Below are 15,499 nucleotides of genomic sequence, written 5' to 3'. Positions count from 1 at the left end.
TTGAAATTAAATTTTGACTAGAAATACAAATACAAATACAAGAAACCAGACTGAAAACAATGGTTTGATTTTCAACATTACGATCTCAAAAATTCAACGTTTTAATATCTTGTTTTGTCGACAGTTTCAGTTTCACGTTTTAAGATTTTTAGATATCTAACTTCCAACCTCAAATGCCACAGTTACATAATAAAATTCAACAAAACTTTGTTTGAGTCTCATTAGGAACAGAAAAAAAAGTTTCAAAGCTTTCTGGGAACTGTGTCACTGCTCTGTAATGTGCCTAGATTAAGATCTATATATATTATGTTATGCAGTAAAAACGGTATAATCCTGCAATTATTTGTTTATTTATTTATTATTTCTGATTAAATAATGTAAAATTCCCCTAACAAGGTAAAACCTCTGAGCAATTTCATGTTAGTTTCACCTGGAGCCCAATCTTTTCAGTTCTGATTTACCTCTGTTGGACATTTTTACATCAACTTCCTTTTCTTCTTTCATCCTGATTTTTTTCTTCTTTGGCAATTAATTTTGTTCATTATACCCTTATCCATACCAAAGAGCCACTTTGAGGAGTGAATGAAGTGGCAAAGTAATGGAAAATGTATTCAAAGGGCCGTGCTTTTTTAAGTGATTGATTGAATGATTGAATAACTATATCATACAGTAAAGTCAAAGATACATTGTCATATCAATATTGGGTCCCTCCTCTATTCAATTTATTATGAAAAAGGACAAAATTCTCTCGCAGATACAGGAAAAGTTACCTCAGGGAAAAATGGTTCAGTGGGACAGAAGAAGAGGGAGAAAATTTGATGACGAGAAGAAATCTACCAAGGAGAGGAAGAGTTGAGCAGGAATGCAGAATAAGGCTGAATGAGGCAGAGACTGAGAGAGCAAGAGGTGGAGGAGGCGTGGAGGTAATGAGGGTAGGAAAGCAGTGGGTGAGGAGAGGATAGGGAGATCCGTGTGATGCAGCAGATCGAACCTTATCAAATCCGTCTGATTGCTCTGTGATGGAAGCACAGATTAGAGAGGAAGCGACAAGCTCTGCCCATCGTTCAGCTGCTGCTGGCATCACCCGCACTAGCCATAACACCCGACTGCCTTGGCGCCAAACATGCTGGCCTACACACACACACAAACATAACACTCTTCTAGACACACAAATAGAGAGCATATGCACCAGAAAGCACATATTCGAACTGCACTACAACTCGGTTATATAATGGGAGCTCCCTTGGGACCAGAAGAAGAACAGTGATATACAGATTAAAAGAAACATAAAAGATTTTTTTTCTTTTTTACATAACCTGGATCGTAAAACATGTAGAAAGGAAAAATGGGAGATTTATTACACAGCACCCTCTAGATGGCATGCAAATTCTAACTGGTAGTAACATCTGTGCTTGTGATGACATGTTTGATCATCAGAACAAATGTTCAGACACCATGTCCTAGTCACTTAGCTGTATTTGCCATGTGATGAGATATAAAAATGTAGTCTTTGGGTGCGTATGTGATGATATCCACGCAGATGGATATACTACTTCATCCAAGAGCGCCAGATAGTCTTGATCACTTGATTGTATATTATTTATCTATATAAATTGCTATACCAACGACGTTACTTTAATTAGCTTCCACAGAGATACTGGAGGATATGTTTGCAAAGAAACTGAAAGCATAATAATGATAATAATACATTTTATTTATAACGCACTTTTCATTTCAAGAAATCTCAAAGTGCTAGAAGAAGGGAGCTGTCCTCAACATCTCGTCTGCCAGTGGGATGTACCGGGTTCCTCTCCTTACTGTCTACTCTGCCTCTAAGGCATTTGTGGACTTCTTTTAAGAGGACTTCAAGCTGAATTCATAAGGAAGAAAGTGCCTGGTCGGAAGTTAAAAGAAAAACTTTTTTTAGTTAACATGACTACAGAATAGAAAACAAGAAATTAAATGCAAAATTTGTGTTGAATATTAAGAGCGTAATATGTTTTATGTTTTGTGACTTAGTTGGTTTAATCATGCATGCAGCATCACTAAGTAAACAGCTATAGAAATTTTGAACTTTAGGGGCAAAATTGATTCTGTTATGTTAAAGGCATATTTCTGTATTTTTAAAGTTGGGTTGTTTGAGATTCTTGGTGATAGTAGTGCCATTAGCCTCCAGAGATTTCAGTGAGCATTACCCCTTCAAACAGGACACGCTATGGGAAACAAAGTCAATGTAGTGCCACAGTTGTTCTGTGTAATGTATTAAATTTAAGGTAAAATGGGCCAAAAATGAAAAAACAAAATTAAGTTCAGACAAGTTATTTTGGCACCTGATTGTCAGCACCTGTGACCTTAGGTCCTGCTACGGTGGTCAGACTGTGTCTGCTCCAAGAATCAGCATACCACTTTTCACTCATCTGGATAGGGCCTGTGAGATAGCCAAGTTGCAGCATTATTTGGAGAGAGCCCTTGTACCATCTCCAAACTGAAGGCAAAGTTCCATATAACAGGCCGCGAATAGGTGACCCAAGAAGACTGTTTCGGCCGCATTTAGAAACCATAGGGTGTCTTCTACAGATTTGCAGTCAAGGTTTATCGGGTGATATGGCTGACAGCTTTCTGCCCTGACAATCCAAAACAGACTGCTTGCAGCTAATCTCCAATCTCATAGGGCTGCCAGGAGGCCTTCCATCACTGGCATTCATCATCAGGTCTGTCTGAGCTGGTGTTGGCAACACATTCCCTGGAACCTGAGCATGTGGAGGAACGTTATTTTTAGTGATGAGTCCAGATTCTTCTAGCAGTCGGATCGTAGGGTCATTGTGGAGATTGCTGCACCGATATCTTTGGTGAAGGCAGTGTGATGGTGTGGGGTGGCATCTTCCTCACTGGAAAAATTAGGCTTGTCATCATTGGAGGCAATCTCAATGCAGAGAGATATCGAGATGAGATTCCGCAACCAGTGGCAATCCCATATCTCCACAATCTAGGACCGAACTCTGTCCTCCAAGATGACAAGATGCTCGCTCTGTGGGGGGAGCATCTTGTCATCTTGGAGGACAGAGGATGGAATGGCCAGTCAGCAGTCCTGACCTTAACCCCACTGAACACTTATGGGATCAGCGTGAGTGTGCTGTACATGCCAAAGTGACCAACACAACCACACTGGCTGACTTGCAACATATACTGGTTGAAGAATGGGATGCCATCCTCGCTGGTGACCAGCATGAGGAGGAGGTGCCAGGCTGCTGTGAAGGTGTATGGGTCTTCCACATACTACCCAGGCTCCTGTTTGTTAAATGCATAAAATGTTAAATTGTTTATATGTTTTGTGTCTTAGGACTTCATCATCAAATCCACCAAACAAGAGTCAATGGTAGAATAAGATGTTTGGCATTGGCAGAGAAGATTTGACAAATTTTTCATGGTCACAACCCACATATTCAGCTCTGCTGCTCATCCCACAAATGCATGTTCCTTACAAACGTGGCACCACTTTCAAAGGAAATAAATAGGCTTTACAACAGTATCAGACAAGGGGAAATGTTACAGCAAAGAAATAATCTACCAAACACAAATTTTCTTACTTTTGTGCTAGGTTTATTGAAATAAGTACAAAAGCAGGTAACAAAATAACTGTAATCACAAAGCCTAAGAAATGGATGAACTACTGTAAGTCCCATTTTTGGAAAGTCTCATGACTGGGGCTTTGGTTCTGTCCAGTGCAGCACAACGAATGTCAGAGAGGAAATGATTATCGGAGCAGCAGCTGTCCCTATCAGACGCTCTTTTCTGCGCCCTATTATTTTCAAACAGGGCCTGTTATGTAACCAAAGAACAACAGAGAGAGAAGAAAATGCAACTTTGTCCAAATGACTGGTAATCACAGCTAAGTATGTAGGCCAAAGGTGCTGCTGGACTTTTGGACCAGGCCCTGAGGGTCTCCCCTAGTTCCTCAGGGCCCATGAGAAAGCTCCAAGTTCCCTAGGGGGGTTAACACTATCTGGGCCCGGCTCCAAACTCGAGCCCCAGGCCTCGATTGGAGCCTTGAGAACTGAACTCTTATCTCAGGGAAGCACACTGGAGGCACCCCCGCCCCGACCGACTACTGGGCTTTGTTCAGCGTGGAGCTATCAGCCTCACACACACACACACACACACACACATTATTACACACTGCTTTGCTTTATATTCCTTGTATTAATTAGCTGAGCAGTGAGACATGGACTCGCTGAAGTCTCTGTATGTAAATGTTTGGATGCAGCTCTGAACATGTTTACACATAATTGCGTAATGTGGAAGTCATGCTCTAAAAACAGGCAGCTATTTGGTGTAGCTGTGTAGTTTTTTAATTTGTCAGAGGGGTCCGGGAGTGGTCTGAGACACAGGAAGAAGCTGCACTGGTTTGTTTTGGCCCAAACCCAAAGCCTCAAGTAGGAAAAACAAGTCTTTTGTGTGCAAGCTAACAGAACCACACACATACATTTATGATAAAAAAAAAGTTTGAATTCTGCATGGAGTAAGAAATCAGCTGTGAGTGCATCACACTTTGTTTTCCCTCGCTCTCTTTAGGCGGCAGCAGCAGCGGCATTGACAGCAATGAGGACATTCAGATGGACAGTCTGTACCTGAAGTCACTGGAGGGCTTCGTCACTGTGGTAACGTCTGATGGCGACATGATATTCCTGTCCGAGAACATCAACAAATTCATGGGGCTCACACAGGTAAACAAGCGTAGAAGTACATGCTGGTTTAGAATAAGAACAAGTCACATCTGGTTGTAGTACAACCTGGGAAAAAATATTCATGAATTTTTAGCAGCATAGAATACAGGTAGATACAAAACTTATAACCCAGTGAATTAACTCTAAGTTTAAATCAGGTAGGATGAGAAACAAAAGTTAATTTGCACACATCCCTTTTTGTTTGCTTGTGTTTGAAAATCCCCCCAAATACCTCCCTGTCTTATTTCTTTGCACTTAGGATTTAAAAATTAAAAAAAACAATTAAACCAGTTAAACTGTTTTTGCTTTATTCCACTTAATCGTTGTATTTTTGTGTGTTTTCTTATCAGTTATTTGACATAATATTTTTCAGTATAATGAAAAACAAATTCTGAAGAGAACAGAACATAAAACAAAGCCTTTTTAAAGCCCCCCTGATAGTGGTAAAAATCCTGAATGACTATTTTAAGAATGACACCTTAATTGGGGTGTCAATGCTAAATTTTAGTTATTGTTAGAATAAAAATTATGATAATTACTAGTATTAATAAACATAATAATTTATCAAGATTTGTAGGTACAGGGCACCACCCTGAAAGCAGGGCACAATAACCAAAAAGGAGCAAAAGTCAGTCTCGGAATTAAGAATTAATTAATAATATTTTACTCAATAGATTTCAGTATTTAACTGAAAATAAGGTGTGAGACCATACACTTATTTTCTCAACCAGCTGATTATTACGGTATATATGCACAATAATCACAGGGAAGGAGTCACGGTGGGTTTTATTACCTGTGGACCCCCCTGAGTCCCCTCTGCAGTCTCCTCAGATCTCCCCCTATCAGAACAAAAGTGAGTCCTGCTGCAAGGGCTACCGAAAGATGAGTCTTACTGGGAAGATGGCCAGTTGAGAGTTTAAACTACAAAAACAGACCTCTGCAATATTTCCTGGGGCTGAGTTTTTGTGGTCCACATGGCTGATGGACCACAGCATGATAAAGGGTGCATTTACAAAGTTTTAGAGTGCACACTTTATTGTAGAGCTTTAAAGGGGACATATTATGTAAAAATCACTTTTTCAGGCTTTGTAGCAAAAATATGTTCCCCTGGCCTGTCCACAATCCACGCGAGTTCCAGAAAAATCTATTCCCTCCTCCCCTCTCTTTCTCCACCTTTCAGAAAATGTGTGCTGAAACAAGATGTTCTCAGATTTTCCCCTCATGATCTCATGTGGGGAGTAAGCACCCGCCCTCAGGTTTGGTTGGCCCTCCCCACTTGGAAGAAAGTTCCAACTTCATCTCCTGATCTTCCTCTCACTTGCCAGTTTAACTTAACTTTTGATTAAAGTGTCTGTAACTTTGTAACATCAGGAGTGCCACATCCATTTCCTGAGAAGGGTGTGGTCAGGGGACAGATCAGTAACATTTAAAGCCACAGACACAGAAACTGCTCGTTCTGAGAAACGCTGGAACAGAGGGGTTTTAACCTTTTATGCGCCAGTCGCAAAATTGCTACAAGCAATATTTCTGAATAAAAAGGGCTGTAGCAACAAATGTGGTGCTTAATGTTGTTACTACTTTACACCAGGAGACGGCTGACATGAGTAACTTCAATCCCAGCTGCATATGTGGGTGTCTTTCCATTCAAAGTTTTGGAGAGAGAAAATTTAAAGACACACCCCCGGTCGAGGAGACGAGGAAGTGGTAGAAGTGGTTGTAGAAGGTGCATGAAAGAGAAAAAGAGAGCGAATTTTAGCGAGAATACTCACATTTTCGGTAGGAATAGTGGAATATTCACCCCTGTGACGATGACGTTTAGTCGTCTGGTGAGACCGAGACGTCGGGGCCACAAGAACTCCTGAGAGTCCACAAGCAGCACATACTGAACTGATGCTTTTCCTCACCAGGGTTGGGGTGGGCGTAATCGGCGAATGCCGATGAGAGGAAGTGGTTGGGGTTTCAGGGGTGGTCAATACACGACCTTTACCCCCACCACAAACTTTGGTTCATACTGAAGATTTTTCTCATTTACAGTATGCCTGTATCTCTAACCAATTTCAAGCTACTGCTTTTTGAAATCTTGATATCACAATTATATATTTTCTTGAAAAAACTCTGGCGCCTAAAGGGTTAAGACATTCACAATTCCTGTACTAGAGTGGTTTTTTTTCAGCAACAGACTTCACAGGCATGTTTTGGGGACCTCTGAGACCAATATAAACTTGTCTTAAAAGGGTAAAATATATCCCCTTTAACAAAGCATCACACCGTTTGGCTGCATGGATATAGATACATATTAAAACATGTGTATGCAGTGTCACCAACTACAACTGACATATAACAGCACATAAGCTGAGCTTTCTAACACCAACATGTGTTATCTCCTTTAAAAAGAGTATGTAGAAGTCCTTTAAAGGGAGCTTACTTCATCAGGGATCGTGGAGCAGGTGTATCATCACATCCAGCCATACCAAACAGGTTTTCTTGTGAGCATGTTTCAACAAAGTCCAGCTTTTTCTCTCAGTTGTAGAGAAAAGTCATGAGTCTGGTGTCATTTTTGTTTTGTAGCGTGTGTCATAGAGCAGCTTTGTCTCCTCTTTGTCATTGTGGCAGAGTGAAAATGTAAAGATTTTTGACTGAAGCTGGACTAAATGTTGTTGAAAGACTAAAACTGAGACTAAATCTGAAATAGCTGACAAAATGAGACAGAAAAAAACGGATAGGATTAAGTGCAATAAGTGAATTCAGAAATAAGGTAAAGTGGGCTTTAAAAAGAATGATACTGCATCAGACACAGCTGAAATAAAGAAAAACACTTTGAAATTGTTAATAGTCTTGTTCAGGTCAGACACATTGGGTCAACTCAAAACATCTTCTACTATTTTTATCCTCTGGCACCAATTAAAAAACAAATGGATGATGGGATGACTCTGCAGCGCGTAATCAGATGAGATTCTGCCTGTTTGGTGTTGAAACAATTGAAGTTTCTAGAGGAGACTCAGCAGCCCAGTTCTTCCTCTTCTTGTGTTTATCCAAAGCAAACTGCTGTTGTTCCTGCTGCTTTATAAGAAAGAAACCAAACAAGTCTCACCCTGATGAGTGTGAGGCCCAACTGCTGTAAAACTGAATATTAATACTGCTACTTTATTTTGTTTTCTATTGGTTTTATTTTCCAGGTGGACCTCACTGGTCACAGCATCTTTGATTTCACTCACCCATGTGATCACGAGGAGATCAGAGAAAATCTCAGCCTGAAGACAGCTGGTCAGTATAGTATTCCTTAGTATGCATTCATCTTATTCCTTTTTATTAGAAAATAAAACATAAAAATCACTGTCATCCAAATATTTAATGCTGTAATTCCCTACAGTACTGCCATATTGATTTAAAGCCTCTGTATATCAGTTCCTCTCCCTCTGGAAGTGCAATGGGAGCAAAGATCATGGAGTCAATCAAATCTAACTGGTTGGTTCAATAAAAGCATAAACAGGCTCAGCAGTTCATCTGGAAGTGTGCCCATTAAACTTTTTTATCTGATAATGTGTGCCGCACTGATGGCCCAGTAGCTTGAGCCCAATGTAGGGTAATTGGTCCTCCGAGCAGCCAGCCAGGGTCTGACTTGTGGTGCCTTTGCTGCACATCAATCCCCTCTTTCAACCTGATTTCTTGCACTATCCAAAAAATAAATAAAAGCCAAAAAGCCCCCCCAAGACTCTGAAAAAAAGAAAAAAAAATTACATTTCAAAGATTCTCTAGAAGATTTAAAGCTCTCAAAGCCAAAAATATTCCTCTGTGGAATATGAAACAGCTTAGAAAAGTTTTAACCTCACAATAAACTCATAATTTCAGAATTTTTAATGGTCACATGATTTGACATTATAAAGTCAAAAAGTTCAAGTTTTTAAAGTCCTAAGTTTATAACATTGTAAAGTCAAAATTTTATGAAAGACTAAACTTAGATCATGGTTAGATTACTGTCTTTTACATAAATGTTTCCTCTATTCTAGATTTTATTTATAATAAAATGATTGTGAGCTAGGATCACAACTATTTCCTTAAAGATCAGTCCCAGTAAAAGTATTATTTGATTAGGCTCTTAACTGCAGGACTTATACAAGAAAAACAGCTTCATGTTCCTGGTAGGATTTTCTACTGGACATTTTTCTATTTTCATTTTTATAATCTAAAAAAAATCAGGTTTTGGTTCAAGTAAATCTGTGACTTGTAGTGTAAAAAATGCACTACAAAATGAAAAAAAAAAAAAAAAACAAAAAAAAAAAAGGAGTTTCCACTTAGGAGACAGGAATGAGAGACTATTTCACACCAGTGGTAGAGTTTGTTAGACAGAGGATTTGTCACGGACTGTTTCATGGACAGTTTAAACTGTAGTGGTACAACAGGGAAAGGTGAGAGCTAGCTTCACCCTGTCCTCTGTGAGTGAATCAAGGGAAAAAGAAGAAAAACAGCATGTTTGGTGTTACATAATTTTATCTATCTCATGAACAAGTGTCCAGAACAAACATGAGAACAGAAGGTCAGAGACCATATAGAGGACAACCTAAAGAGAGATACATCGCAGAAGTATAGATGTGTGCGTGAGTACGTGTGCAGAGAAGGGGAAGGCGATGATAAGCTCTGAGAGCCTGTGGACGAGAAGACGAGGAAAGACTGAGAGAGAAACGAGCTCGGCGTTATCTGTTACAGATAGGAAACATAGTATGTGTAGTAGAAAATCCCACTGGTTCAAATGGAAAGTAATTATATAAAAAGCTTAAAAAAGACAGAGATGTAGCATTATTTTGCTCAAAAAAGGACATTTTCTTTGGAAAGACACATTTATACAGGTGTGTGACAGCTGGTAGTAGGAGTGTAACTAATAAAAATGGACATGAACAATCACAGTCACTAAGCTGGGGGTGATAACTCTTATCAGAAGTAGCCACAAGACACACAAGTAGTGCCTTACTTTTTATTATATGATCCGTCTCCCGTTACAATGAATCGACACAAGCCAGCGTGCCCCCTTTTTCTTGTGTGGATATAAGAAAGTAATTTTTGTGCCATTGCCTTATTTTTAGTGTATTTATATAAAGATAAAGACACACTTGTGAGTGTGCAGATTCACAAAAGAGACACTTCAGCACTTCGCTCTTCGGCTGCCGCTCTGTGGCTAAACTCTGACCTTGTGATGTAACAGCTTGGCCCAATTTCACGTCCTCTCTCTCTCTCTCTCTCTCTCTCTCTCTCTCTTTCTCTCTCACTCTTACTCTCTCTCTCTCTCTCATGTTTGTGTGCGTACATATGTAGGGAGACCTCTTCGAGTTTAATCCTTGACCGTTTTTCCAGTCACATAAGGGAGCAAAGGTTAAGTTATTTTCTTTATTGGTTCTGTTTATTTTTCCACCAACCCCCCAAAAACTAGAATTAAACATTTAAAAATAAGGTTTGGGAAGTGTTGGGATCAAGTTCAGTCATCTTATTTATATCATCTCAGTTATAGGCAAGAAACTAATGAAAGGTTTTAATATGTTTGGAATCTCCTGTTACTTGCAAGTGAAACAGTAACTTTTTCACAGTTGACTGATGAAAAAGTTATTAAAATAAAAATAAAACAGAGAGGCAGGCAGGTAAAACTGCTGAATTTTAAAGGTTTTAAGTGTTTAATACTTATCAAGTGTAGACTTAAATTAAAGGAAATATTAGCTTTATTTAAAGCAGGGTACACAGTACAGGAAAATAAGGTCATTTCCCTCCTCCCACTGACAAAATTAAACGTCATATTATTTTGGTGGTTTCAAAGATGATTTATAGTGCCTGTAAAAAGTATTCACCCCTTTAATGTTTTACCCTTTTATTGATTTACAATCAATCATGCTCAAAACCATTTTTTTATGTAAAAAAAAATCCAAAAACCTCTCTTTAATGTCAGAGTGAAAACAGATTTCTACAAAGTTATGTCATTTAAAAAATATGTAATGTAGAATAAAGGACTGCATAATTATTCTCCCACTTAACGTCAGTATTTAGTAGATTCATCTTTGGCTGCAGTCTCAGCACTGAGTCTGTGTGGATAGGTCTCGATCAGGCTTACAGACCTGGATACAACAATTTTACTTCATTCTTCTTTGCAAAACTGATCAAGCTCCATCAGGTTGCACTGGGATCAGGTGTGAACAGCCCTTTTCATGTCCAGCTACAAACTCTATTAGATTGAGGTCTGGGCTTTGTTTCAGCCACCCCAGAACATTCACTTTGACATCTTTAAACCATGTCTGTGTAGCTTTCTCTGTATGCTTCAGGTCATTGTCTTGCTGGAAAATAAATTAATGGGGATGGTGTGCTTGTGGTGATATGTAGAGTTTGGTGTCTGTGAAACATAGCTCTTTTTTCTGAAAGACAAAAGGCCTTCCTCACTAGTCTTCATCTTGCACTGTCACTCAGTTTGTGAGAACAGCCAGATCTTACCCTTATATTCCTTCCATGTTCCTTTCAAAACAACCACCACTGGTGATTAGCCACTAGAGCTAGCCACTATGTAATCACAGTAGAGCCCCTAGGAATAAGGTAGATATTTTATTTAAGCTTTTTTTGTATCATTTTTTTTCTTGTTTTCCTTATTTTCGTTCTTATGTTTTTTTTAATCTTAAAATCTTCCTTTAATATGTTTCTTTATCCACTTTACATCATACTCTGATGTCTTGTATGAAGTGCTTTGAAATTGTGCAACACAAATAAACATGCTTGTCCTTTTTAAAACATTAAAAAGTAGTTAAAACACCACCAAACCATGTTTGTTTATAAAGCCATTGGAGTGCATCATTCAAACATTTTTCATTATAGTTTACAGATATTTGAAAGCTAGGTTAAACTGTTGTAGTCGAGTGTGAGCCGTCACAATTACAAATAAACAGTAAAAGTTATTTTCCTGATTTCACACGTGTGCTAAAGTTAGAAAAAAAGTGATTTGAGGGTGTGAGCAGGAAAGTTTAAAAGATGACTTGAACATTTGTAATGTTTCAACTTGTTTTATCATGGAAAGAGTCAGAGTGTAAATGTCAACATTGATCACACTTAAAACAGCCGTTTCCATCATAAATCAACAGTAACTGTGGTGTTTCCTGCATGCTCACATTCAGTTGATGACTTCTGGTAAACACATGACACTATGTTGTTTGTACTACAGATGTATTGTTGGTTTTCATTCTCCCTCTGTGACTGTTTGCGTTTCAGGGAGCAGCTTTGGTAAGAAAGGCAAAGAGCTGAGCACTGAGCGAGACTTCTTCATGAGGATGAAATGCACGGTGACCAACAGAGGACGCACCGTCAACCTCAAGTCAGCCAGCTGGAAGGTTAGACAGAGATCTGCACAGGATGACACATCTGCAACATCTGTACATCGTTTATAACAAAGTCAAGAACACATCTCATACAAATTGCCTTCTATCACTGCTTTGCAGCTCTTCAGCTGGCTTCTCATGCTGTAAAATGCAGATATTTGTTGCCTCATATTCTTGTAGCTTTTTGTGACTGTTTTCAACAGTCAACCAAATTAAGATTGTTATTTGAGGTAAAATATTCTGCTTTTTACAATTAGGAAGCAGTGATTTAAAAAACACACAATTTCCGAATTTCTGTCCTTTTAATGAACATTTGAACTCTGTTTTCAGTAAGTACAGCTGATTTAAAACAGTCATAGTGAACTTTAATTTATTTTAGATTAATAAACATTGGACAAAATGAATTGTATAATTATGGCAAATGTTTTAAATTTGTCTAGTACCAGCTGCTGACAATAAAACATCAGGAAAACTGTCTTGATATTGAAATTTAGTTGCATTATCGTAAGTTTAAAAGTCAAATATTATGCAAAATACACTTTTTCAGGCTTTTCTAACAATAATATGTGCCCCTGATCTGTCCACAATCCTCCCAAGAATCAGAAAAATCCCCCCAACCTTTTAGAATATGTGTGCTGAAACAAGCCGTTTTTCAGATTTTCCCCGCATGATGTCTCTTGGCCCTTCCCCTCTTGGAAGAAAGTTTCACCACATCCATTAAGCCACATCCATTTCCTGAGAGGGCTGGAGTCAGACCGCTTATTAACATTTAAAGCTGCAGACACAGAAACAGCTCGTTTTGAGCAGTGCTGCAACAGAGAGGTTTTTAGACATGCAAAAATCCAATACTGGAATGTTTTTTTAGAAACAAACTTCCCAGCCATGCTTTGGGGACCTCTGAGACCAATATAAACTTATCTTAAAGGGGTAGAATATGTGACCTGTAAGTGTAATATTTCCCCTCCAGGTGCTGCATTGTACCGGACACCTGAAGATGTACAACAGCTGCCCTCCACGAGGGCTGTGTGGCTTCAAAGAGCCCCCACTCACCTGCGCTGTCCTGATGTGCGAACCAATCCCACACCCGTCCAACATCGACACGCCGCTGGACAGCAAGACTTTCCTGAGCAGACACAGCATGGACATGAAGTTCACCTACTGTGACGAGAGGTAGGAAACAAACACAAGGACGCAGCCAGAGGCCAGCTTTCATTGCACAGAGAAGATCACTGACATTTATGAGGGGAGTTTTTATTCATCACTGTTTCTCTCACTCTTTCAAAGAAGGTCAAATAAAAATCAGAAAGATGTCTTTAACTGATAAGTTTTGCTTCCTTTTATAAGTAATTTTTATTTTTGATGTGTGGCAAAGCTTTGTTAAGGCAAAGCAAGTTTATTCATAGAGCATCATTCATACATTCACAGAGAACATTCTTATAAGAGTATAAAAAAAGACAACATTTAGAGCAGTGGCTCCTTGGTGGCAAATCAGGACTCATGTTTCTTAAAATTTTATATAATAATCATACATTTTTGTAGAAAAATGGATCAGTTTCAACATGAGATGGAACAGAATATGCAATGAGACAAAGATATAGAGACATGTCCTTTAAATTAAAGCTTATTATAGGCTTTTTGCCACATATCCACAATCAACATCCCCTGAAGATGTGGGTCGCAAATGTGTGCCTGGAAAAAAAACAGACCAATTGAGAGCCAAGGGTTTAGAAGATAAAAGGAAGTTACACTGCAAAAAATATTACATTAAAAGATAAAATATGTTTTGAAATAATATTCAAACAAAATTCAGAATATGACACAGCACATATAAAACATTTAACACAAAAAACATTAAAAAGTCCTCAAACTAAGCATTTAACAAGTTATTTGCACTATGAATGCTACAGTGCATGCTCTGAATTCCCATGACAATGGAGTCTTAACGTTGTCAGACTCAGACTCACCGGCTGGTCTTGCCAAAAACCGTAATGGACAGTCCTCCATAATGCAACTCCCAAGGATTTAAGCTCACAGTTTGCTCAGTCTGAGCCATGCACAGTCCTAAGCTACTCTGGAAAGCCCCGCATAATTATTTTTTATTTTTATTTTTATTTCTTTCATTTGGTTTGATTTTTCCTGGGAATTGAAAGTTTGACCTCAGCACACATCTTAGCTCTCAAAAAAACATTGTTTTTCCTCCCCTCTTAAAACAGTCAGACAAATTTCCTCACACAACTGACTGAAACTTGAGCTGCAGTGGTCACCCAGCTGAAGTTTCTGCTTTGTTTTTGGGCATTTCAATGTTTTTTAAAAGCCCACAAGCTTAAAAATAATGTTTTTGTTGGAGTGCTGTAATGTATAACAAGACCACCAATGCATGTGTATGAATGATGAAGAAATTCAGTTATGAACTTTTTTTTCATGCATTTTTGTCATCATGATAGTGCGTAATATTAATATCATACTAATGCACTAGTAAGATTCATCACTAAATCCCTCTTGTCAGTAACATCTAGGGTGGCAGTGCAATTTCATGGCACATATAAATACAAAAACGCTTTTCTAGATCAGTCTTGTTATAAAAAGATATCCGCTGAGAATAATTCATTTTCCACAGACAAATTAAGCTCATACAGCCTTTAACATCTCATTTACTATTTCATATAGCGCCACACATCCTGGTACGCGCACAGCTGGAAAAAATGAAAGCCTTTAAAAAAAAAAAAAAAACAGTGTTTCTATTTTTCCTTCTATCTATTTATCTGCTTTTTTTGTTCATTTGTTCTCTCACGGAAACTTCAGCTTGTAAACACTCCTGTCTCATCCAGCAGCTGTGCGTTTAAGCATGATGTGCAGCTTATATGGAGGAGACAGAAGTGTCTACAGGCCAAAGTGTCTGTGTGAAAACAAACAAGAAAAAAGATAGTTGAAATCATTTCCAAAATCTACGGGACTTTATCAGAGAAAATTGGCATTTATAGCCTTTCAAATGAGATTAGTATTTCCCTTCCACATTTATCTGCTTGCAACATCCTACAACCAGATGTCTGCAACCTGACAAGCTGATTTCCAGGCTACAGCAACATTTGTCTTGTTGTTTTGCAAATCTTTAGTCTGAAGTGGGCTTAAGTTTATCCTCTGAAGTAATTCTGTTTCTTTAACTACAAGGAAGTCACTGCATTTACAGTGATTTTAAGATTAGATATGTCATATTCTCCCAAATTTCTCCAAAAACAAGGTACAGAAAAATATGAGGTTCACAACAGAATAGCAGGTAGAAGCAGAGGTGTCAAAAGTATTCACATTCATTACTCAGGTAGAAGTATAGATACTAGGGTTTCAAAAGACTTCTGTAGAAGTTGAAGTGTCAACTCAAGCTTTTTACTCAAGTAAAAGTATAAAAGTACTGGTTTCAAAACTACTAAAAGTATAAAAGTA

General features: G+C 38.5%; 1 protein-coding gene across 1 annotated transcript in view; it reads left to right on the top strand.

Annotated features, from left to right (window-relative positions):
• The window catches only part of epas1b (endothelial PAS domain protein 1b), a 93,809-nt gene that overhangs the window by 44,571 nt on the left and 33,739 nt on the right, over nt 1-15,499 (top strand). Inside the window, exons 3-6 of the mRNA XM_041789141.1 lie at nt 4,573-4,724; nt 7,901-7,988; nt 11,955-12,073; nt 13,029-13,231. Of these exons, the coding sequence (XP_041645075.1) occupies nt 4,573-4,724; nt 7,901-7,988; nt 11,955-12,073; nt 13,029-13,231 (562 nt within the window). The remainder of the gene's footprint in view (nt 1-4,572; nt 4,725-7,900; nt 7,989-11,954; nt 12,074-13,028; nt 13,232-15,499) is intronic.

Source organism: Cheilinus undulatus, linkage group 6 (genome assembly GCF_018320785.1).
Source record: "Cheilinus undulatus linkage group 6, ASM1832078v1, whole genome shotgun sequence".
Taxonomy (NCBI): domain Eukaryota; kingdom Metazoa; phylum Chordata; class Actinopteri; order Labriformes; family Labridae; genus Cheilinus; species Cheilinus undulatus.
This window is presented reverse-complemented; position numbering and strand designations above follow the sequence as displayed.